The sequence below is a fragment of the Lissotriton vulgaris genome, chromosome 3_1 (genome assembly GCF_964263255.1).
Source record: "Lissotriton vulgaris chromosome 3_1, aLisVul1.2, whole genome shotgun sequence".
Lineage (NCBI taxonomy): Eukaryota > Metazoa > Chordata > Amphibia > Caudata > Salamandridae > Lissotriton > Lissotriton vulgaris.
In genome coordinates, this window is record NC_141689.1 from 952,549,252 (window position 1) to 952,574,971 (window position 25,720).

Here is a 25,720-nt window from a genome sequence, read left to right on the forward strand (position 1 = left end):
AGATTGAATGCGATTGGGAAGAAGTTCTCAGCTAATGCCGCTGCTACTGTCAAGATTGCTAATTCTTTGGCAATTTTAGCACGTTATGACAGACAAATGTGGTCAGATCTGTCGGAGTTCATCAACTTGGTTCCCGATGACCGTGTTGAAGAGGTCAGGAAGGTTGTCATGGAAGGCGAGCGGGCAGCTTCTGAGATTATCGATTGCGCCCTCGATGTATCCAATACAACCTTTAGACAATTGGCTGGAGCGGCAGTTCTCAGACGGCAGGGATGGCTCAAGGCGACTTCTTTCAGACCTGAAGTCCAGACCAAAATACTTGACATGGCCTATGATGGCGAGTTATTGTTTGGCAAGCACATAGATGAAGCATTGCTTGCGATCAAAACGGATACTGATACGGCCAAATCGCTTGGTACACTACAGTATAAGCGAGGTTTTTTCAGAGGAGCAAGAGGCCGTGGTTTTTCTTCCAGAGGACATTATCAAAATCAGCAAAACCGCCAGTATCAACCTCAGAATAAGCCGTACTACCAACAGTCCTATCGGCAGTCATCGTCAGCGGGTTTCTCTCGTCAAGGAGGGAAACGACATTCTAACTACCAGGGACGTGATTCAAATAAACGCCAGTGAGTTTTGCCGGACACCATCCTCCCTTCCTTCCCTCCCCGTGGGCGCCAAGATCTCTGCCTTTTATCAACAGTGGCGGAAGATAACTTCAGATCAGTGGGTTCTGGACATAGTCAAACACGGACACACTCTGGAGTTCTTGCAGAAACCTCCAACATCACCGCCCAGGGGTCCCTCCCCTCCTCGTCTTCATTTGTTATACATGGAAGCCATGAAAATGCTACACAAAAATGCGATAGAGAAAGTCCCAACATCCCAGAAAAATCAGGGGTTTTACTCTCGCTTCTTCCTTGTGGAAAAGGTTTCAGGAGAGTGGCGTCCAATTTTGGATCTACGAAACTTAAACAAATATCTGAAAAAGCAGAGTTTCCGCATGGTGACGCTCACGGATGTCCTCAATTGCCTCATGGAAGGCGATTTCATGGCTTCCCTGGATATGGAAGACGCTTACTTCCACATTCCAATTCATCCAAACCACCGCAAGTATCTGAAATTCACAGTGGCTGGTGTCCATTTTCAATTCAAGGTGCTCCCTTTCGGCCTGAAATCTGCACCAAGAATCTTTACCAAGACTCTAGTCCCAGTTGCAGCTGCGTTGAGGTCACAGGGAATCCAAGTATTCCCGTACCTCGACGATTGGTTAATAAAGAGTCCAACAAAGACTTCAACAAGGCAATCGGTCAAAAGTGCTCTATCAATGTTCTCGAATCTGGGCCTGACCCTCAACGTCAAAAAATCTCAACTGCAACCCAAACAAATTCTGACGTTCCTAGGAGCAGTACTAGACACTTCTCAGTGCAAGGCCTTCTTGACCCAAATTCGTCAGGACAAGATCACAAAGCTGGCAAGTCAAATACGGTCAAAAAAGTCTCTTTCGGTCCGACAGTTTGTTTCCCTGCTAGGGATGTGTTCCTCCGCACTCCATCTAGTTCCACTGGCTCGACTCAGAATGAGGCCTCTCCAAGAGGAATTGCATCGACAGTGGCGGCAGATAGACGGATCTTTCGAGGACCGTATCAAGGTCACGCCCAAGATGAAACAAGCTCTTCTATGGTGGGCGGCAAAGAACAATTTGTCTCCGGGGCTCACTTTTCTTCAGACCCTACCGGAATTTACTCTAACGACAGATGCCTCCATGGAGGGTTGGGGAGGTCATCTCCAAGACCTTCAAGTGCAGGGACGGTGGTCCCATCAGTACAAGCACAAACACATCAACTGCCTCGAGTTGAGGGCCATTTTCCTGTCCTTGTGAGCCTTCCTGCCAAGAATTGCAGGCTCTGCAGTGCTGGTGCGCACGGACAACACCACCAGCATGTTTTACGTAAACAAGCAAGGGGGCACAAAATCTCTAGCCCTGTCTCTTCAAGCGCAGGAAATGTGGGAATGGTTACTCCATCACAAAATTTCCCTCAGAGCGGAGCATGTTCAGGGAATTCAGAATTCTCTGGCCGACGATCTCAGCAGATCGTTCACAGGATGTCACGAGTGGGAACTCGAACAACGCCAAGTGGAAACAATTTTTCAGCTCTTGGGCACACCAACACTGGACCTGTTTGCCACGCAACAGAACAGCAAATGCATATACTTTGCCAGCAGGTTCCACCAGCAAGGATCGAGAGGAAATGCCCTGTTGATGAGGTGGACCGGAATCTTTGCATATGCCTTCCCACCGATTCCTCTCATCCCAAAGGTTCTACAGAAAATGAAGAGAGAGCGTTGCTCTCTAATCCTAATTGCTCCTCGCTGGCCGAGACAGTATTGGTTCCAGGAGCTTCTGATACTCTCCCATCAACCTCCACTGCGCCTCAAGCCGACACTTTCAATGCTGACAAGGGAGGAAGGACAAATACTTCATCCAGATCCTCAGTCGCTGCACTTGCACGCCTGGCTCCTGATTTCTTAGAGTTTAAGGACCTGGAGATTTCTCCAGACTGTAGAGCTGTTCTATCTCAGGCTCGTGCATAGTCTACCATCAGAACCTATCGCTTCAAATGGAAGAGATTCTGTTTATGGTGCGGGGAGCATGACGTCCATCCACTACAGGCTCCTCCAGAGAAGATTCTGCCTTATCTGCTGTCTCTAGCCAGATCAGGTCTCGCTTTTTCTTCTATCAAAGTTCACCTTGCTGCCATATCCAGATTCAGAAAGAGTTACAACAAACCATCTTTGTGCTCTTCCTCTTTAATTAAACAGTTCCTTAAAGGATTATTTCGAGTTTTCCCTCCAGTGCGGCCTCCTCCTCCTGAGTGGGATCTCAATATTGTGTTATCTCAATTGCTGAAAAGGCCTTTTGAACCAATTCATAAATCAGAAATTAAATTCTTGACTTGGAAAGTGGCTATTCTGTTAGCCCTCACTTCAGCCCGGAGAGTAAGTGAGATACAAGCGTTCACTATATCAGAACCTTTCCTACATTTTTCAAAAGATTGTGTGACACTTAGAACTCATCCTAAGTTTATTCCCAAAGTTCCGACCCAGTTTCACATCAATCAACCGGTGAAACTCAAAACTTTCTTTCCAGACCCCAAGACTCCAGCTGAAAGGATGCTGCATTCCTTGGATGTCCAAAGATGCCTCAAATTCTATTTACAAAAGACAAAAGATTTGCGCAAATCTACCCAACTGTTTGTAGCTTATGGACAAGCTACACGTGGTCAGGCAGTGACGAAGGCAACTATAGCCAGATGGCTTTCCTCTGTCATTGTCTTCTGTCATGAGAAAGCGAACAAGCCCCTGACAAGAACGGTTAAGGCGCATTCCACCAGGATGATGTCAGCGTCTACAGCCCTATTTGCAGGGGTGACCCTGGAAAACATCTGCCGTGCTGCTACATGGAAAAGTGTGCATACTTTTACCAAGCACTATTGCCTGCAGCCGGTGCTACATGAAGATACGTCAGTGGGAGAAGCAGTGTTGCAGCATCTTCTTCACTGAGGTCAGCCTGTTATGGTTTTCTTGTTTCTATTGCTACATGTGTGCTAATATACTGTTTTAATGCTCTATATATAGATATATATTATATGAAGGTATTGTCATGATTTTGCATATGTATTGAAATATGTTATTGCTCTAGTACCTTCCAGGTTGTGTGGGGATATATGGTTTGGATTGTCTCCCACCTTCCTCTACCGACAGTTATGGTTATTACTGCTTGCTACTCTGATTCAGGCATGTGAATCTATGAAAGATACCCCAATACTGGATAAGAAAACAAGTTACTTACCTGTAACTACAGTTATCCAGTATTGGTATCTTTCATAGATTCACATGCACCCACCCTCCTCCCCGGCTGGGCAGTTCTTATTATGGATACTACTTCTCACTTGTGCTGGGAAAATCTGAGGAGAACTGCCTGGGCTGGGAAGGTTCTAGAGGGTGAGGTTAGCTGATTGGCTGAGGCTACATTTTCAGTTCTTTTTACATAATGAGGTAGATAGGCTGCTAAGTTTTGGGCCTAGTTGGGCCTATATTCTTTTCTAGCCTAATACTAATGATTTTTAGGCACTGCTATATATATATAATTTACCGTGGGACTCCCGCCTCGACGACGGGGAATGATTCAGGCATGTGAATCTATGAAAGATACCAATACTGGATAACTGTAGTTACAGGTAAGTAACTTGTTTTCTTATCCACCAGTGGCTATATGGCCCCTTTTCCATTGTAAATTGTTATAATACAGAAGCTTGGACAAATTGTATTCAGTGAGGACATTTATACGGTATGGGTGGTTATTTCCAGAAACCCCACAGGCGACCACCTACCCTCTGTGCACGCCCTTCTAAGTATTCTATTAAGTGTTTTACTGGTAAGTAGTCACCTGTTGCACATTAAACAATATAACACTTTGGCTCCCTTCACCTGCTACTAGGATGTTGCTCACACCGTGAGCATTCCAGGCGGCTCTTGATGTTTTCTGCCAGGATGCTGCTTGGTCCATTTCTTCTTTCTGTGCTCCTGGGAGCTCGGCTTAAATAATTGTCAGCTGCTTGTCTATGTTGCCGCCAGGATGCTGCTCACACCATGACCCCAACTGGCAGCGCCACACCCCTGCCACCTAGATAATGCACACGCAGTGACTGCACAAGTCCCCCTGCTGCTGGCGTGCTGTTGCTTTTAAGTGCACAAGGTGTCTTCCGTGGGTACACACACACATTGGTAAAGCCAATGGACATAGGCTGTAAATAACAGTATGAGCCAGAACTATTGGCTTTGACACTTCTTTCTTTTTGTGAGTAAATAACATCCGTATATTTCTTGGAATTAGGAGTAGTCCTTTATCAATCACACTTAACCCTTTTCCAAGCCCCTCTCCTCCCACTTTTGCATCTCCTCACACATCACTGGGAAGTTAGCAGATCGGTAAGAAGTGCCCCCTTTGTCCCTTGCCTAACTTTGCTCACTTGCAGATCTATTTCCTCCATCACCATCACAAGATATCTCTTGGATCTGGACAGGGAGGTGTGAAGATGGGGTGAGCCGTGCACATCACTTTTTTAGCCCCAGCGTAGAGTCCTTATTCTATGGATTTTTCGATGATGTAACATCTAATCTTGCCTTGCATTCCCAATTGAGGAGCAAACGTTTCCCTCCTTCAAATTAACTCCAGTTATTAAGCATTTTTAAATGAAACAGTCTAATCAAAGGGTTTCTTTAGAACCAAAACAATTTGCCCCTTTTGTACTTTTGCCCCCCTATTTGTAGTTGGAACTCATGTTACGTAAATGTGAGTTTCTTTGTGTAACAGTACCTGTCTTTGGATCGTGGGCTTGCTACATCATAGTTTGCAACCACTTTGATGATGCAGGATTCCAGATATTGGTGAATTGTTTGAAAATGACAACTATATTTTTGCAAAAAGTACTACCCACATGTAATAGTACTCTTTTATGTTACTTTTTATTTGTTTCTCCAGCTGACCACCAATATGTTTGAAGCAGACCTTGAGAAAGCTTTGATGATGAGCAAGCTGGAATTTGAAGAACACAAGAAGGTATTTTATTTTAGGTCTTCTCTGTAACACTTCTAACTGCATAATAATTTAGTTAAAAGCAATTTGTTAAATTAATAGCGGGAAGAGCCCTTTTAATGTTAATGTAATTGAAGTAGAAGATGAACCACTTCTACAAACACTGATTACCTGTTCCATAATTACTGTGATGTTTTGCAGGTAGTTTTTATTACTTGTATGCTGTAGGTGAACAGTCTTTTTTACATTGTTTTTTGAGCAGTTAGTGTAGAAGTTCCTCTGCCATTCTCTAGCCTGTGTGCACAGCATTCCAGCTGACCCTCTAAAGAAGGGACCCAATTCACAAGTTTCGAAAATGATTGAAAATATACTCATTTTAAATTATTGGCTTACTTTTTTGGTCTTCTAAAATTTACTGTAATGAAATTCATGTAAGCCAGTGATTGCTACACATGCTTCTCCACTATACCGCCTTGTGTGGTCTATACTTATAAACTTTTGCTGCATTAATCTACTATAAATTCACATGATGTATTATTCCACCATCTAGTCATGCTGTCTGGAAATATTGTTTTAATAAATCCGTTTTTTCTTTTGGTTGCCAACTACAGGCGATTATAAGCGAAAACCCACAATTTATCGGTGCACCATTTCCATGTTCTGATTCTTTTTTCCGTCATTGGGTTCGAAATTGAAAAATGGTTACTTTGAGTGTCCGTTTTTAGAGTTGGCTGAAGAAGTCACAGCCTCTACCCACTGTCAACAATGGTAATAAATAGCATTTCTGATATCTACATAATGCTCATCTATCTGTTGAATATCCCCAGACACTAGACTGGAGCCAGAAACTTTCATATCCCCCTTTTTTCCACATCTTCGATGCACATCCAGAACTTCTATCCTCACAACTTTGTGTTTTGCCCCACGAAGATTGCCTGGGGTCACAACATGGTTTGGGCTCATGCGATCGATGCTACAGTATGAACCACAAGGCATTCAAGGAATTTAAGGCCAAACTTTTTATCACTCGCAAAGACAGAGAATCCATTTTCATTCCAGATAAAGGACAAGGTCCCCCTCCCATTCCTCCACTTCCAACAAGTCCACCAGATTAAAAAAAACAGAAGAAACATAAGAATTAGAAGAGTTATGAAGGTGAGCCCCCTCAATGCTGATTGAAGTCCAAGGGCAAATTGATTCAGCCAACTTTACTCCTTGCAGAGTCGTCCTCTAAGCCGGAACTCATCGATATTACTCCAACTGCGACACTGCCTCCAGCGCAACCCTAGCGCTGGCTCCAGGGACTTTGACAGATCCATTGCCGCTGATTCATCCAGGGGCTCCGTCACTGGGCTGTCCTTCATTCCAGGGGCCAAATCTTGCCCTTTTCCTCCATGCCGTGTTCCCTCGTGCCTAAGTACACAGATTGCCAGCCACACACTTACTTAAATCCTCTATTTTTGAGGGAACAAACCATAAGAGACTTTCTGGTTCGTACAGGTATATCACTCTAACCCTTTTATTTATTTATTTATTTCTTTCTTTTTTAGTATCGATGTATGCAAAGGACACCTTATCGTTTTGTACACCTTATATACAATTATTTACAATTCGCGATTATTTACAACACAAACACATACACATAACTAGTTGTATTATACAAAGTGAATTGCTCTGATATATATATACACACAAATATTCATACTACGAAGAAAAAATCATCCGTAATTCCATAAAGACCAGAGTCAAAAGTATAAACTTGATGACAATCCTATATCAATGAACTACAGTTAAATGTAGGCAGTTCAAAAAAGGAAAAATAGACTTCAAATTAATTCATTCAGTCCATTCGACCAATAAATGGCTAATCTTTTTACGCCAAATAAAATTTGGTTATCCCAAAAAAACTGTTAAAAAACTCATTCAAGCGGGCACGATGTACACCACGCGAATGTTTGCTACTAACAAAATCAAAGGCTGAACTAGACCGGATGGTCTGTGTCACCACATTTGGGCCTGACACAAACAAATTCAGACAAACTGTGTTAAAAAATTGGCACTTACTAGAAAACCTGGACTGTCCATTTCCCCGTCCCCTTTTCGTGTATCGTAAGAACAGGAGCATCGGACAACATCTTGTCCGAGCCGAGATAGCATTACCCAAACCTAAGAGTGACCTGTTGTCTCAATGGGGAATGAAACCCATTGAGGGACATCATAAATGTGGGACATGCGTGGCCTGTGGGACTACTGTGGAAGGGAAGGAATTCCAACATGGGAATATTAAGTGGAAACACTTAAGTTTCTCAAATTGTAAAACACGAAATGTTGTGTATGTAGTCATCTGCCCATGCAATAAGATTTACATAGGCAAGACAACACAACAAGTGAATATGCGCATAACGCAACATAAATCTAGAATCAAGAATAAAGGGCTTACAGCACCCATGGTGGAGCATTTCATTGAAAATAAACACACTGAGAATGACTTGAAGTGGTCAATTCTATATGTTCTGCAACAGTCTAGATCCATTGACCATGATAAACTTCTACTAAAAAAAGAGGCCTACCTTATACTTAAGTTTAATAGCGCACTCAGCGGGCTCAACTCGCTATCTGAAATATCTAGAGTGTGAGCTATATCCAGTACAGTGCCCCCAAAAGAAAGGGTCGATGGTAATTGCGCATATGTTTTCATATGTGGTTTAAATTCACCTTTTTTCACATCCAAATGATAGCCTTCTCTAGCGACCCCACTCTAAGATGGCCGCCAAGCAAGTAGCTTTAAGTAGGTCCAAAACCATGTTACAACATGGCTGCCAAACTAGCGACCCCACTCTAAGATGGCCGCCAAGCAAGTAGCTTTAAGTAGGTCCAAAACCATGTTACAACATGGCTGCCAAACTAAGTGAATGAGAGCTAGATGCCGAGTCACAGCTTGTTCAAGTAAGTCTAGAGCTAACATGGGTTTGATTTGCTACCAATAATGCAGTAGCCCCAGAAACCTAATAAAACGCTGTTATTTCCTCTAGGGAAAGCGAGCGCGAGTAAAAAGGACTTAGGAAAGCGGTGCCTGCATGGTTAGAAATCGTTTACCGCTGCAACCGATTAAAACACGAACAGCCCAAGCGAGGAATCCCTCAGAGCAGGTATGCCGAGTAGAGCAACGAGTGCCATACTCTCTCCGTCTGTGCATAAAAAGCGCCTAAAACGTTATTCTCATTATTTTCAGGCTGTAATACAAGACTGAAAATTAACTCCCATTTGGTGGAAACGTAGGATCACGAGAATGATCCAGTAAGGTATGTTGATAACACATGTGCCCCATTCTGTTCTTAGAAAGTGAGCAAGAACAGGCCATGATACCTGTATTTGTTTTTAGATCCCGAAAAGAAAAGAAACTCAGTCAGAACTAATACTCTACCCTTGACCGGCGGCTGCTGGTTCAACAGGTAATAAGAGGAATACGAGTTAAATGTAGTTGGAAGCTAAACAACTGTCAGAAATGTAGCTAAAACAAGTTTTATTTTATACACTTGCAGATATCCCGTATTAAGACAGAGCCCTGATGAGAATCCGTAGAGTTGACATACCGGATTCGAAACGCTTGGCGTAAAAAGATTAGCCATTTATTGGTCGAATGGACTGAATGAATTAATTTGAAGTCTATTTTTCCTTTTTTGAACTGCCTACATTTAACTGTAGTTCATTGATTTATGATTGTCATCAAGTTTATACTTTTGACTCTGGTCTTTATGGAATTACGGATGATTTTTTCTTCGTAGTATGAATATTTGAGTGTATATATATCAGAGCAATTCACTTTGTATAATACAACTAGTTATGTGTATGTGTTTGTGTTGTAAATAATCGCAAATTGTAAATAATTGTATATAAGGTGTACAAAACGATAAGGTGTCCCTTTCATACATCGATACTAAAAAAGACGAAAAATAAATAAATAATAAAAGGGTTAGAGTGATATACCCGTACGAACCAGGAAGTATCTTATGGTTTGTTCCCTCAAAAATAGAGGATTTAAGTAAGTGTGTGGCTGGCAATCTGTGTACTTAGTTATATTAATGGTCCAGCTAGCCCCACGTCCCAGGACCTGACTCCCCCATTCTTCAAATGTTCCCTTGTGCAGCAGCCACTCTGGTATCCTCATAGTCCTAGTGTTTATCTGTCTTTGCACATTCCAATGCAAAATAAAAGTGAGGAGGAAGGAGTTTTTTCAATGTCTGTCTGTGATTGTATAGTGTACAAGGCATTTTTGCAGCATTTATTCATGAATTTTGTATCTTTTGATCAGAAAGAATATTCTTGTGCATGTGTAGCTGTTGATAAACATGCTGTGCGTATTCCTGTCTTCTAGTGGTTGGCTTGTATGCAGGCAAGTTATTTTTCTTTGAAGAATTCTTTGAGTCACAAGGTATGGTGAGTCCTCCTATTACATGGTAGGGTCAGCGGCTCCATTGTTAGATCATCATTGGGTCTGTAACTCGTGTCTCTCCCACAATAAGGCTTCCAGTGTGCCCTGCCTTATCTTTTGATCCTAGCTCAATGTACCATGGGCATGGTCAGGAAGATGACACTCCTGATCTCTTCGGGAACCAAGATATTGAGGTTCAACCGCAGCCAGAGACTTTGGGCCAACAGTCCCTCTACCTCAGCCCATAACTGAGCTCACACTCCGACTACAAGGCTGAAGAACTGCCTCTCGTCCATCAGAAGGCGTCAGCTGTTACTCTGACACCCCCACCTCCAAACTGGCAGGCGGAGCACGGCCCTCTAGAATGTTGAGCAACGAGCCCCGAAGTTCGTGCTCAGACCACTGGTCTGCCATAGCCTGAAGTAAACAAAATAATTATGGGAGGGATGCTTGAAATAATCTCTGGTAATTACTCGCACGCATCCCTTCCCATCATTTCTTGCCACAATGCCACCTCGTATTAGTCCCAGCGATATGTAAATCCGCCTTAACCCTTCTCCAGTAGGAACGGTCAATACAGAGCTACCATACCAGGTCCTCTCTGAACTGAAACTCAAGCCACCCAAGGCCAATTTTCACCCTAGTTGGGGCTCTTCAGTCGGGTGTAGCTTGGTTCCAGGAGCAAAGGGAGCTAGGAACACACTTCGGGACATACCTGTTGCACTTAGGGCATTGCAGTAAACCAAAGTGTTGGGTTGTGCAGGCCATGGCCTGCACTGAAACGAAGACCTGAGCCCAGTCCAAGCCAACCATTTCCAAAGCTCCAGCCCCGGAGCTTATAATTCCTTCAAAGCTGGCACCGAAACCCGCTTTCGCTCCCAAGAATCCTTTGGCGCTGAAAAGGCCATTAAATGCATGACATGCAACAAACTGTGTCGACAATGACTTGCTCGGCGCCCAAAGTCCATCCTGCTTCAGTTCCAGGAGGAGATCTATGCCAGACAGCGGCACCTCGCAGTTTACCCTTGGACCAGAAGAATTCTAACCAAGCTACCTCTGAAAGAGCAACACTTTCCCGTAAACAAAAACTTACTTTTGAGAAGTAGCTTGCTGAGAAACCCTCTCCTCCACCTAAGTTGAGGAAACATTGTGAACGGCACTAATCCAGCACCACTAAAGCACCTTGCACCTCCACTCCCTCTACCTTCTGCACCACACCTTCCTCAAGCACACTTAGCAGAGGAATGACCAAGCTCCTCATATGAGAGAGGGAGTCCAGTGTACCCCATTAATCCATACAAGGCTGCTTCTCTCCCACTCTCCCTTTCTCAGTTGATGCTTCCCTCCCACCCTCCCTTTCTCAGTTGATGCTTCCCTCCCCCTCCCTTTCCCAGTTGATGCTTCCCTCCCTTTCCCAGTTGATGCTACCCTCCCTTTCCCAGTTGATGCTACCCTCCAACCCTCCCTTTCCCAGTCGATGCTACCTTCCAACCCTCCCTTTCCCAGTCGATGCTACCCTCCCACCCTCCCTTTCCCAGTCGATGCTACCCTCCCACCCTCCCTTTCCCAGTCGATGCTACCCTCCCACCCTCCCTTTCCCAGTCGATGCTACCCTCCCTCCCACCCTCCCTTTCCCAGACGATGCTACCCTCCCACCCTCCCTTTCCCAGACGATGCTTCCCTCCCTTTCCCAGACGATGCTTCCCTCCCACCCTCCCTTTCCCAGACGATGCTTCCCTCCCACCCTCCCTTTCCCAGACGATGCTTCCCTCCCACCCTCCCTTTCCCAGTCGATGCTTCCCTCCCACCCTCCCTTTCCCAGTCGATGCTTCCCTCCCACCCTCCCTTTCCCAGTGGATGCTTCCCTCCCACCCTCCCTTTCCCAGTGGATGCTTCCCTCCCACCCTCCCTTTCCCAGTCGATGCTTCCCTCCCACCCGCCCTTTCCCAGTCGATGCTTCCCTCCCACCCGCCCTTTCCCAGTCGATGCTTCCCTCCCACCCTCCCTTTCCCAGTCGATGCTTCCCTCCCACCCTCCCTTTCCCAGTCGATGCTTCCCTCCCACCCTCCCTTTCCCAGTCGAGGCTTCCCTCCCACCCTCCCTTTCCCAGTCGAGGCTTCCCTCCCTTTCCCAGTCGAGGCTTCCCTCCCTTTCCCAGTCGAGGCTTCCCTCCCTTTCCCAGTCGAGGCTTCCCTCCCTTTCCCAGTCGATGCTTCCCTCCCACCCGCCCTTTCCCAGTCGATGCTTCCCTCCCACCCGCCTTTCCCAGTCGATGCTTCCCTCCCACCCGCCCTTTCCCAGTCGATGCTTCCCTCCCACCCGCCTTTCCCAGTCGATGCTTCCCTCCCACCCGCCCTTTCCCAGTCGATGCTTCCCTCCCACCCGCCCTTTCCCAGTCGATGCTTCCCTCCCACCCGCCCTTTCCCAGTCGATGCTTCCCTCCCACCCGCCCTTTCCCAGTCGATGCTTTCCTCCCACCCGCCCTTTCCCAGTCGATGCTTTCCTCCCACCCGCCCTTTCCCAGTCGATGCTTTCCTCCCACCCGCCCTTTCCCAGTCGATGCATTCCTCCCACCCGCCCTTTCCCAGTCGATGCTTTCCTCCCACCCGCCCTTTCCCAGTCGATGCTTCCCTCCCACCCGCCCTTTCCCAGTCGATGCTTCCCTCCCACCCTCCCTTTCCCAGTTGATGCTTCCCTCCCACCCTCCCTTTCCCAGTTGATGCTTCCCTCCCACCCTCCCTTTCCCAGTTGATGCTTCCCTCCCACCCTCCCTTTCCCAGTTGCTTCTACCCTCCCACCCTCCCTTTCCCAGTTGCTTCTACCCTCCCACCCTCCCTTTCCCAGTCGCTTCTACCCTCCCTCCCTTCCTTTCCCAGTCGCTTCTACCCTCCCTCCCGCCCTTTCCCAGTCGCTTCTACCCTCCCTCCCGCCCTTTCCCAGTCGCTTCTACCCTCCCTCCCTTTCCCAGTCGCTTCTACCCTCCCTCCCCCAGTTGATTCTTCCCTCCCTCCCTCTCCCAGTTGATTCTTCCCGCCCGCCCTCTCCCAGTTGATTCTTCCCACCCGCCCGCCCTCTCCCAGTTGATTCTTCCCACCCGCCCGCCCTCTCCCAGTTGATTCTTCCCACCCGCCCGCCCTCTCCCAGTTGATTCTTCCCACCCGCCCGCCCTCTCCCAGTTGATTCTTCCCACCCGCCCGCCCTCTCCCAGTTGATTCTTCCCACCCGCCCGCCCTCTCCCAGTTGATTCTTCCCACCCGCCCGCCCTCTCCCAGTTGATTCTTCCCACCCGCCCGCCCTCTCCCAGTTGATTCTTCCCACCCGCCCGCCCTCTCCCAGTTGATTCTTCCCACCCGCCCGCCCTCTCCCAGTTGATTCTTCCCACCCGCCCGCCCTCTCCCAGTTGATTCTTCCCACCCGCCCGCCCTCTCCCAGTTGATTCTTCCCGCCCGCCCGCTCCCAGTTGATTCTTCCCGCCCCCTCTCCCAGTTGATTCTTCCCACCCGCCCGCCCTCTCCCAGTTGATTATTCCCACCCGCCCGCCCTCTCACAGTTGATTCTTCCCACCCGACCGCCCTCTCCCAGTTGATTCTTCCCTCCCGCCCTTTCCCAGTTGATGCTACCCTTCCTTTCCCAGTAGATGCTACCCTTCCTTTCCCAGTTGATGCTACCCTCCCTTTCCCAGTTGATGCTACCCTCCCTTTCCCAGTTGATGCTAACCCCTCTTTCCCAGTTGATGCTACCCTCCCTTTCCCAGTTGATGCTACCCTCCCTTTCCCAGTTGATGCTACCCTCCCTTTCCCAGTTGATGCTACCCTCCCTTTCTCAAATGATGCTACCCTCCCTTTCTCAAATGATGCTACCCTCCCTTTCCCAGTTGATGCTACCCTCCCTTTCCCAGTTGATGCTACCCTCCCTTTCCCAGTTGATGCTACCCTCCCTTTCCCAGTTGATGCTACCCTCCCTTTCCCAGTTGATGCTATTCTCCTTTTCCCAGTTGATTCTACCCTCCCACCCTCCCTTTCCCAGTGGATTCTACCCTCCCTTTCCCAGTGGATTCTACCCTCCCTTTCCCAGTGGATTCTACCCTCCCTTTCCCAGTTGATTCTACCCTCCCTTTCCCAGTTGATTCTACCCTCCCACCCTCCATTTCCCAGTTGATTCTACCCTCCCACCCTCCATTTCCCAGTTGATTCTACCCTCCCACCCCCCATTTCCCAGTTGATTCTACCTTTCCTTTTCCAGTTGTTTTTACCCTCCCTTTCCCAGTTGTTTCTACCCTCCCTTTCCCAGTTGATGCCACTCTCCCTTTCCCAGTTGATGCCACTCTCCCTTTCCCAGTTGATGCCACTCTCCCTTTCCCAGTTGATGCCACTCTCCCTTTCCCAGTTGATGCCACTCTCCCTTTCCCAGTTGATGCCACTCTCCCTTTCCCAGTTGATGCTACCCTCCCTTTCCCAGTTGATGCTACCCTCCCTTTCCCAGTTGATGCTACCCTCCCTTTCCCAGTTGATGCTACCCTCCCTTTCCCAGTTGATGCTACCCTCCCTTTCCCAGTTGATGCTACCCTCCCTTTCCCAGTTGATGCTACCCTCCTTTTCCCAGTTGATGCTACCCTCCTTTTCCCAGTTGATGCTACCCTCCCTTTCCCAGTTGATGCTACCCTCCCTTCCTTTCCCAGTTGATTCTACCCTCCCACCCTCCCTTTCCCAGTTGATTCTACCCTCCCACCCTCCCTTTCCCAGTTGATTCTACCCTCCCACCCTCCCTTTCCCAGTTGATTCTACCCTCCCACCCTCCCTTTCCCAGTTGATTCTACCCTCCCACCCTTTCCCAGTTGATGCTTCCCTCCCACCCGCCCTTTCCCAGTCGATGCTTCCCTCCCACCCGCCCTTTCCCAGTCGATGCTTCCCTCCCACCCGCCCTTTCCCAGTCGATGCTTCCCTCCCACCCGCCCTTTCCCAGTCGATGCTTCCCTCCCACCCGCCCTTTACCAGTCGATGCTTCCCTCCCACCCGCCCTTTCCCAGTCGATGCTTCCTTTCCACCCGCCCTTTCCCAGTTGCTTCTACCCTCCCTCCCTCCCTTTCCCAGTCGCTTCTACCCTCCCTCCCTCCCTTTCCCAGTCGCTTCTACCCTCCCTCCCTCCCTTTCCCAGTCGCTTCTACCCTCCCTCCCTCCCTTTCCCAGTCGCTTCTACCCTCCCTCCCTCCCTTTCCCAGTCGCTTCTACCCTCCCTCCCCCAGTTGATTCTTCCCACCCGCCCGCCCTCTCCCAGTTGATTCTTCCCACCCGCCCGCCCTCTCCCAGTTGATTCTTCCCACCCGCCCGCCCTCTCCCAGTTGATTCTAGCCACCCGCCCGCCCTCTCCCAGTTGATTCTTCCCACCCGCCCGCCCTCTCCCAGTTGATTCTACCCGCCCGCCCTCTCCCAGTTGATTCTTCCCACCCGCCCGCCCTCTCCCAGTTGATTCTTCCCACCCGCCCGCCCTCTCCCAGTTGATTCTTCCCACCCGCCCGCCCTCTCCCAGTTGATTCTTCCCACCCGCCCGCCCTCTCCCAGTTGATTCTTCCCACCCGCCCGCCCTCTCCCAGTTGATTCTTTTCACCCGCCCGCCCTCTCCCAGTTGATTCTTCCCACCCGCCCGCCCTCTCCCCGCCAGCCCTCTCCCAGTTGATTCTTCCCATCCGCCCGCCCTCTCCCAGTTGATTCTTCCCACCCGCCCGCCCTCTCCCAGTTGATTCTTCCCACCCGCCCGCCCTCTCCCAGTTGATTCTTCCCACCCGCCCGCCCTCTCCCAGTTGATTCTTCCCACCCGCCCGCCCTCTCCCAGTTGATTCTTCCCGCCCACCCGCTCCCAGTTGATTCTTCCCACCCGCCCTCTCCCAGTTGATTCTTCCCACCCGCCCGCCCTCTCCCCGCCAGCCCTCTCCCAGTTGATTCTTCCCGCCCACCCGCTCCCAGTTGATTCTTCCCACCCGCCCTCTCCCAGTTGATTCTTCCCACCCGCCCGCCCTCTCCCCGCCAGCCCTCTCCCAGTTGATTCTTCCCCCCGCCAGCCCTCTCCCAGTTGATTCTTCCCACCCGCCCGCCCTCTCCCAGTTGATTCTTCCCACCCGCCCGCCCTCTCCCAGTTGATTCTTCCCACCCGCCCGCCCTCTCCCAGTTGATTCTTCCCACCCGCCCGCCCTCTCCCAGTTGATTCTTCCCACCCGCCCGCCCTCTCCCAGTTGATTTTTCCCTCCCGCCCTTTCCCAGTTGGTACTACCCTTCCTTTCCCAGTTGATGCTACCCTCCCTTTCCCAGTTGATGCTACCCTCCCTTTCCCAGTTGATGCAACCCTCCCTTTCCCAGTTGATGCTACCCCCTCTTTCCCAGTTGATGCTACCCTCCCTTTCCCAGTTGATGCTACCCTCCCTTTCCCAGTTGATGCTACCCTCCCTTTCCCAGTTGATGCTACCCTCCCTTTCCCAGTTGATGCTACCCTCCCTTTCCCAGTTGATTCTATTCTACCCACCCTCCCTTTCCCAGTTGATTCTAACCACCCTCCCTTTCCCAGTTGATTCTACCCTCCCTTTCCCAGTTGTTTCTACCCTCCCACCCTCCCTTTCCCAGTTGTTTCTACCCTCCCACCTTCACTTTCCCAGTTGATGCTTCTCTCCCGCCCTCCCTTTCCCGGTTGAGGCTTCCCTCCCGCCCTCCCTTTCCCGGTTGAGGCTTTCCTCCCGCCCTCCCTTTCCCGGTTGAGGCTTTCCTCCCGCCCTCCCTTTCCCGGTTGAGGCTTCCCTCCCGCCCTCCCTTTCCCGGTTGAGGCTTCCCTCCCGCCCTCCCTTTCCGGGTTGAGGCTTTCCTCCCGCCCTCCCTTTCCGGAATGAGGCTTCCCTCCCGCCCTCCCTTTCCCGGTTGAGGCTTCCCTCCCGCCCTCCCTTTCCCGGTTGAGGCTTCCCTCCTGCCCTCCCATTCCCGGTTGAGGCTTCCCTCCCGCCCTCCCTTTCCCGGTTGAGGCTTCCCTCCCGCCCTCCCTTTCCCGGTTAAGGCTTCCCTTCCCGCCCTCCGTTTCTCGGTTGAGGCTTCCCTCCTGCCCTCCCTTTCCCAGTTGATGCTTCTCTCCCGCCCTCCCTTTCCCGGTTGAGGCTTTCCTCTCGCCCTCCCTTTCCCGGTTGAGGCTTTCCTCTCGCCCTCCCTTTCCCGGTTGAGGCTTTCCTCTCGCCCTCCCTTTCCCGGTTGAGGCTTTCCTCTCGCCCTCCCTTTCCCGGTTGAGGCTTCCCTCCCGCCCCCCCTTTCCCGGTTGAGGCTTCCCTCCCGCCCTCCCTTTCCCGGTTGAGGCTTCCCTCCCGCCCTCCCTTTCCCGTTTGAGGCTTCCCTCCCGCCCTCCCTTTCCCGGTTGAGGCTTCCCTCCCGCCCTCCCTTTCCCGGTTGAGGCTTCCCTCCCGCCCTCCCTTTCCCGGTTGAGGCTTCCCTCCCGCCCTCCGTTTCTCTGTTGAGGCTTCCCTCCCGCCCTCCCTTTCCCAGTTAATTCTACCCTCTCACCCTCCCTTCCCAGGTTATTCTACCCTCCCACCCTCCCTTCCCCAGTTGATTCTACCCTCCCACCCTCCCTTCCCCAGTTGATTCTACCCTCCCACCCTCCCTTCCCCAGTTGATTTTACCCTCCCACCCTCCCTTCCCCAGTTGATTCTACCCTCCCACCCTCCCTTTCCCAGGTGATGCTTTCCTCCCACCCTCCCTTTCCCAGGTGATTCTACCCTCCCTCCCTCCATACCCCAGTTGATTCTACCCTCCCTATCGCACATTCCCAGTTGATTCTAATCTCCCTCCCGCCCTTTCCCAATTAATTCTACCCTCCCTCCTGCCCTTTCCCAATGAATTCTACCCTCACGCCATTTCCCAGTTGATATTATCGTCCCACCCTCCCTTTCCCAGTTGATTCTACCCTCCCACCCTCCCTTTCGCAATGAATTCTACCCTCACGTTATTTCCCAGTTGATACGATCGTCCCACCCTCCCTTTCCCAGTTGATTGTACCCTCCCACCCGCCCTTTCGCCGTTGATTCTACCCTCCCTTCTACCCTTTCCCAGTTGATTCTACCCTCCCTCCCTTTCCCAGTTGATTCTACCCTCCCGCCCTTTCCCAGTTGATGCTTCCCTCCCACCCTCCCTTTCCCAGTTGATGCTTCCCTCCCACCCTCCCTTTCCCAGTTGAGGCTTCCTTCCCCCCCTCCCTTTCCCAGTTGATGCTTCCTTCCTACCCTCCCTTTCCCAGTTGATTCGACCCTCCCACCCTCCCTTTCCCAGTTGATTCGACCCTCCCACCCCCCCTTTCCCAGTTGATTCGACCCTCCCTTTCCCAGTTGATTCTACCCTCCCACCCTCCCTTTCCCAGTTGACTCTACCCTCCCACCCTCCCTTTCCCAGTTGATTCTACCGTCCTTCCCTTTCCCAGTTGATTCGACCCTCCCACCCTCCCTTTCCCAGTTGATTCTACCCTCCCAACTTCCCTTTCCCAGTTGATTCTATCCTCCCACCCTCCCTTTCCCAGTTGATTCTATCCTCCCACCCTCCCTTTCCCAGTTGATTCTATCCTCCCATCCTCCCTTTCCCAGTTGATTCTACCCTCCCTTTCCAGTTGATTCAACCCTCCTTTCCCAGTTGTTTCTACCCTCCCTCCCTCCCTTTCCCAGTTGTTTCTACCCTCCCTCCCTCCCTTTCCCAGTTGTTTCTACCCTCCCTCCCTCCCTTTCCCAGTTGTTTCTACCCTCCCTCCCTCCCTTTCCCAGTTGTTTCTACCCTCCCTCCCTCCCTTTTCCCAGTTGTTTCTACCATCCCTCCCTCCCTTTCCCAGTTGTTTCTACCCTCCCACCTTCACTTTCCCAGTCGATGCTTCCCTCCCACCCTCCCTTACCCAGTTGATTCTACCTCCCACCCTCCCTTTCCCAGTCGATGCTTCCCTCCACCCTCCTTTTCCCAGTCGATGCTTCCCTCCCACCCTCCCTTTCCCAGTCGATGCTTCCCTCCCACCCTCCCTTTCCCAGTCGATGCTTCCCTCCCACCCTCCCTTTCCCAGTCGATGCTTCCCTCCCACCATCCCTTTCCCAGTGGATGCTTCCCTCCCACCCTCCCTTTCCCAGTGGATGCTTCCCTCCCACCCTCCCTTTCCCAGTGGATGCTTCCCTCCCACCCTCCCTTTCCCAGTGGATGCTTCCCTCCCACCCTCCCTTTCCCAGTGGATGCTTCCCTCCCACCCTCCCTTTCCCAGTCGATGCTTCCCTCCCACCCTCCCTTTCCCAGTCGATGCTTCCCTCCCACCCTCCCTTTCCCAGTCGATGCTTCCCTCCCACCCTCCCTTTCCCAGTCGATGCTTCCCTCCCTTTCCCAGTCGATGCTTCCCTCCCACCCTCCCTTTCCCAGTCGATGCTTCCCTCCCACCCTCCCTTTCCCAGTCGATGCTTCCCTCCCACCCGCCCTTTCCCAGTCGATGCTTCCCTCCCACCCGCCCTTTCCCAGTCGATGCTTCCCTCCCACCCGCCCTTTCCCAGTCGATGCTTCCCTCCCACCCGCCCTTTCCCAGTCGATGCTTCCCTCCCACCCGCCCTTTCCCAGTCGATGCTTCCCTCCCACCCGCCCTTTCCCAGTCGATGCTTCCCTCCCACCCGCCCTTTCCCAGTCGATGCTTCCCTCCCACCCGCCCTTTCCCAGTCGATGCTTCCCTCCCACCCGCCCTTTCCCAGTCGATGCTTCCCTCCCACCCGCCCTTTCCCAGTCGATGCTTCCCTCCCACCCGCCCTTTCCCAGTCGATGCTTCCCTCCCACCCGCCCTTTCCCAGTCGATGCTTCCCTCCCACCCGCCCTTTCCCAGTCGATGCTTCCCTCCCACCCGCCCTTTCCCAGTCGATGCTTCCCTCCCACCCGCCCTTTCCCAGTCGATGCTTTCCTCCCACCCGCCCTTTCCCAGTCGATGCTTTCCTCCCACCCGCCCTTTCCCAGTCGATTCACCCGCCCTTTCCCAGTCGATGCTTCCCTCCCACCCGCCCTTTCCCAGTCGATGCTTCCCTCCCACCCGCCCTTTCCCAGTCGATGCTTCCCTCCCACCCGCCCTTTCCCAGTTGATGCTTCCCTCCCACCCTCCCTTTCCCAGTTGATGCTTCCCTCCCACCCTCCCTTTCCCAGTTGCTTCTACCCTCCCTCCCTTTCCCAGTCGCTTCTACCCTCCCTCCCGCCCTTTCCCAGTCGCTTCTACCCTCCCTCCCTTTCCCAGTCGCTTCTACCCTCCCTCCCCCAGTTGATTCTTCCCTCCCTCCCTCTCCCAGTTGATTCTTCCCGCCCGCCCTCTCCCAGTTGATTCTTCCCACCCGCCCGCCCTCTCCCAGTTGATTCTTCCCACCCGCCCGCCCTCTCCCAGTTGATTCTTCCCACCCGCCCGCCCTCTCCCAGTTGATTCTTCCCACCCGCCCGCCCTCTCCCAGTTGATTCTTCCCACCCACCCGCCCTCTCCCAGTTGATTCTTCCCACCCGCCCACCCTCTCCCAGTTGATTCTTCCCACCCGCCCGCCCTCTCCCAGTTGATTCTTCCCACCCGCCCACCCTCTCCCAGTTGATTCTTCCCACCCGCCCACCCTCTCCCAGTTGATTCTTCCCACCCGCCCGCCCTCTCCCAGTTGATTCTTCCCACCCGCCCGCCCTCTCCCAGTTGATTCTTCCCACCCGCCCGCCCTCTCCCAGTTGATTCTTCCCACCCGCCCGCCCTCTCCCAGTTGATTCTTCCCACCCGCCCGCTCCCAGTTGATTCTTCCCACCCGCCCACCCTCTCCCAGTTGATTCTTCCCGCCCGCCCGCTCCCAGTTGATTCTTCCCGCCCCCTCTCCCAGTTGATTCTTCCCACCCGCCCTCTCCCAGTTGATTCTTCCCACCCGCCCGCCCTCTCCCAGTTGATTATTCCCACCCGCCCGCCCTCTCACAGTTGATTCTTCCCACCCGACCGCCCTCTCCCAGTTGATTCTTCCCTCCCGCCCTTTCCCAGTTGATGCTACCCTTCCTTTCCCAGTTGATGCTACCCTCCCTTTCCCAGTTGATGCTACCCTCCCTTTCCCAGTTGATGCTAACCCCTCTTTCCCAGTGGATGCTAACCCCTCTTTCCCAGTTGATGCTACCCTCCCTTTCCCAGTTGATGCTACCCTCCCTTTCCCAGTTGATGCTACCCTCCCTTTCCCAGTTGATGCTACCCTCCCTTTCCCAGTTGATGCTACCCTCCCTTTCCCAGTTGATGCTACCCTCCCTTTCCCAGTTGATGCTACCCTCCCTTTCCCAGTTGATGCTACCCTCCCTTTCCCAGTTGATGCTACCCTCCCTTTCCCAGTTGATGCTACCCTCCCTTTCCCAGTTGATGCTACCCTCCCTTTCCCAGTTGATGCTACCCTCCCTTTCCCAGTTGATGCTATTCTCCTTTTCCCAGTTGATTCTACCCTCCCACCCTCCCTTTCCCAGTGGATTCTACCCTCCCACCCTCCCTTTCCCAGTGGATTCTACCCTCCCACCCTCCCTTTCCCAGTGGATTCTACCCTCCCTTTCCCAGTGGATTCTACCCTCCCTTTCCCAGTTGATTCTACCCTCCCTTTCCCAGTTGATTCTACCCTCCCACCCTCCATTTCCCAGTTGATTCTACCCTCCCACCCTCCCTTTCCCAGTTGATGCTTCCCTCCCACCCACCCTTTCCCAGTCGATGCTTCCCTCCCACCCGCCCTTTCCCAGTCGATGCTTCCCTCCCACCCGCCCTTTCCCAGTCGATGCTTCCCTCCCACCCGCCCTTTCCCAGTCGATGCTTCCCTCCCACCCGCCCTTTCCCAGTCGATGCTTCCCTCCCACCCGCCCTTTCCCAGTTGCTTCTACCCTCCCTCCCTCCCTTTCCCAGTCGCTTCTACCCTCCCTCCCTCCCTTTCCCAGTCGCTTCTACCCTCCCTCCCTCCCTTTCCCAGTCGCTTCTACCCTCCCTCCCTCCCTTTCCCAGTCGCTTCTACCCTCCCTCCCTCCCTTTCCCAGTCGCTTCTACCCTCCCTCCCTCCCTTTCCCAGTCGCTTCTACCCTCTTGCCCTTTCCCAGTCGCTTCTACCCTCCCTTTCCCAGTCGCTTCTACCCTCCCTTCCCCAGTTGATTCTTCCCACCCGCCCGCCCTCTCCCAGTTGATTCTTCCCACCCGCCCGCCCTCTCCCAGTTGATTCTTCCCACCCGCCCGCCCTCTCCCAGTTGATTCTTCCCACCCGCCCGCCCTCTCCCAGTTGATTCTTCCCACCCGCCCGCCCTCTCCCAGTTGATTCTTCCCACCCGCCCGCCCTCTCCCAGTTGATTCTTCCCACCCGCCCGCCCTCTCCCAGTTGATTCTTCCCACCCGCCCGCCCTCTCCCAGTTGATTCTTTTCACCCGCCCGCCCTCTCCCAGTTGATTCTTTTCACCCGCCCGCCCTCTCCCAGTTGATTCTTCCTGCCCACCCGCCTTCTCCCAGTTGATTCTTCCCGCCCCCTCTCCCAGTTGATTCTTCCCGCCCCCTCTCCCAGTTGATTCTTCCCGCCCACCCGCTCCCAGTTGATTCTTCCCACCCGCCCTCTCCCAGTTGATTCTTCCCACCCGCCCGCCCTCTCCCCGCCAGCCCTCTCCCAGTTGATTCTTCCCACCCGCCCGCCCTCTCCCAGTTGATTCTTCCCACCCGCCCGCCCTCTCCCAGTTGATTCTTCCCACCCGCCCGCCCTCTCCCAGTTGATTCTTCCCACCCGCCCGCCCTCTCCCAGTCGATTCTTCCCACCCGCCCGCCCTCTCCCAGTTGATTCTTCCCACCCGCCCGCCCTCTCCCAGTTGATTTTTCCCTCCCGCCCTTTCCCAGTTGGTGCTACCCTTCCTTTCCCAGTTGATGCTACCCTCCCTTTCCCAGTTGATGCAACCCTCCCTTTCCCAGTTGATGCTACCCCCTCTTTCCCAGTTGATGCTACCCTCCCTTTCCCAGTTGATGCTACCCTCCCTTTCCCAGTTGATGCTACCCTCCCTTTCCCAGTTGATGCTACCCTCCCTTTCCCAGTTGATGCTACCCTCCCTTTCCCAGTTGATGCTACCCTCCCTTTCCCAGTTGATGCTACCCTCCCTTTCCCAGTTGATGCTACCCTCCCTTTCCCAGTTGATGCTACCCTCCCTTTCCCAGTTGATGCTATTCTCCTTTTCCCAGTTGATTCTACCCTCCCACCCTCCCTTTCCCAGTGGATTCTACCCTCCCTTTCCCAGTCGATTCTACCCTCCCTTTCCCAGAAGATTCTACCCTCCCACCCTCCGTTTCCCAGTTGATTCTACCCTCCCACCCTCCGTTTCCCAGTTGATTCTACCCTCCCACCCTCCCTTTCCCAGTTGATGCTTCCCTCCCACCCTCCCTTTCCCAGTCGATTCTACCCTCCCTTTCCCAGAAGATTCTACCCTCCCTTTCCCAGTTGATTCTACCCTCCCTTTCCCAGTTGATTCTACCCTCCCACCCTCCATTCCCCAGTTGTTTCTACCTTTCCTTTTCCAGTTGTTTTTACCCTCCCTTTCCCAGTTGTTTCTACCCTCCCTTTCCCAGTTGTACAACCCTCCCTTTCCCAGTTGTTTCTACCCTCCCTTTCCCAGTTGTTTCTACCCTCCCTTTCCCAGTTGTTTCTACCCTCCCTTTCCCAGTTGTTTCTACCCTCCCTTTCCCAGTTGATGCCACCCTCCCTTTCCCAGTTGATGCCACCCTCCCTTTCCCAGTTGATGCTACCCTCCCTTTCCCAGTTGATGCTACCCTCCCTTTCCCAGTTGATGCTACCCTCCCTTTCCCAGTTGATGCTACCCTCCCTTTCCCAGTTGATGCTACCCTCCCTTTCCCAGTTGATGCTACCCTCCCTTTCCCAGTTGATGCTACCCTCCCTTTCCCAGTTGATGCTACCCTCCCTTTCCCAGTTGATGCTACCCTCCCTTTCCCAGTTGATGCTTCCCTCCCACCCTCCCTTTCCCAGTTGATTCTACCCTCCCACCCTCCCTTTCCCAGTTGATTCTACTCTCCCACCCTCCCTTTCCCAGTTGATTCTACCCTCCCACCCTCCCTTTCCCAGTTGATGCTTCCCTCCCACCCTCCCTTTCCCAGTTGATGCTTCCCTCCCACCCTCCCTTTCCCAGTTGATGCTTCCCTCCCACCCTCCCTTTCCCAGTTGATGCTTCCCTCCCACCCTCCCTTTCCCAGTTGATGCTTCCCTCCCACCCTCCCTTTCCCAGTTGATGCTTCCCTTCCGCCCTCCCTTACCCAGTTAACTACCTCCCACCCTCCTTGACCCAGTTAATTCTACCCTCCATTTCCCAGTTGATTCTACCCTCCCTTTCCCATATTATTCTTTCCTCCCTTTCCGAGTGAATGATACCATCACACCTTACCTTTACCAGTTGATGCTACCCTTCAACCCCCCTTTCCCAGTTGATTCTACCCTCCCTCCCGCCCTTTCCCAATGAATTCTACCCTCCCTCCTGCCCTTTCCCAATGAATTCTACCCTCACGCCATTTCCCAATTGATACTATCATCCCACCCTCCCTTTCCCAGTTGGTTCTACCATCCCACCCTCCCTTTCCCAGTTGGTTCTACCATCCCACCCTCCCTTTCCCAGTTGATTCTACCCTCCCACCCTCCCTTTCCCAGTTGATTCTACCCTCCCACCCTCCCTTTCCCAGTTGATTCTACCCTCCCACCCTCCCTTTCCCAGTTGATTCTACCCTCCCACCCTCGCTTTCCCAGTTGATTCTACCCTCCCTCCCTTTCCCAGTTGATTCTACCCTCCCTCCCGCCCTTTCCCAGTTGATTCTACCCTCCCTCCCGCCCTTTCCCAGTTGATTCTACCCTCCCTCCCGCCCTTTCCCAGTTGATTCTACCCTCCCTCCCGCCCTTTCCCAGTTGATTCTACCCTCCCACCCGCCCTTTCCCAGTTGATTCTACCCTCCCACCCGCCCTTTCCCAGTTGATTCTACCCTCCCACCCGCCCTTTAATAGCCTTCTACGTGCCTCCCAGACAGGGTTTCGCCCTTTACATGGGACTGAAACCGCCCTTCTGGCGGTAACAGAGGAGGCAAGAGCAGTGTTAGACCGGGGAGGAAAAGTCGCCATTATTTTATTAGACCTCAGCGCCGCGTTCGACACGGTAAACCATGTCACGCTACTACAACGTCTGGCGGACATGGGCGTGTCGGGCGCGGCCCTGGAATGGCTGACTTCCTTCCTGGCTGACCGCTTTTTCCAGGTTTTCGAGGGCGAGGTGGCGTCGCCTAAACACCCACTCAGGTGTGGGGTTCCTCAGGGCTCATCCCTGAGCCCCACCCTGTTTAACACCTACATGGAACCCCTAGACAGGATAGTCCAACCCTTCGGTGTGCGTATTGTCACCTACGCAGACGATACCCAACTGGTGGTCTCGTTAGACCACTCGGAGGGATCGTCCAACACCTTAGGCCCCTGTCTAGAGGCTGTTGCCAGATGGATGCAATCTTCCTGTTTAAAGCTAAATGGGGAGAAGACAGATGTCATGCTATTGGGTAATCCTTCGCCCTCTGTCTTCGCATCCATCTGGCCACCATGTTTGGGCCCACATCCTGCACCCAAGCCCCAAATAAAAAGCTTGGGGATCTGGCTTGACACCGCCTTGAACTTCTCAGCCCAGGCCATA

General features: G+C 52.3%; 1 protein-coding gene across 2 annotated transcripts in view; it reads left to right on the top strand.

Annotated features, from left to right (window-relative positions):
- Window positions 1-25,720, top strand: part of GKAP1 (G kinase anchoring protein 1) — an 863,343-nt gene that overhangs the window by 136,484 nt on the left and 701,139 nt on the right. For both annotated transcript variants that reach the window (XM_086961315.1, XM_086961316.1), the window contains exon 4: window positions 5,546-5,623. In XM_086961315.1, the coding sequence (XP_086817441.1) occupies window positions 5,546-5,623 (78 nt within the window). The remainder of the gene's footprint in view (window positions 1-5,545; window positions 5,624-25,720) is intronic.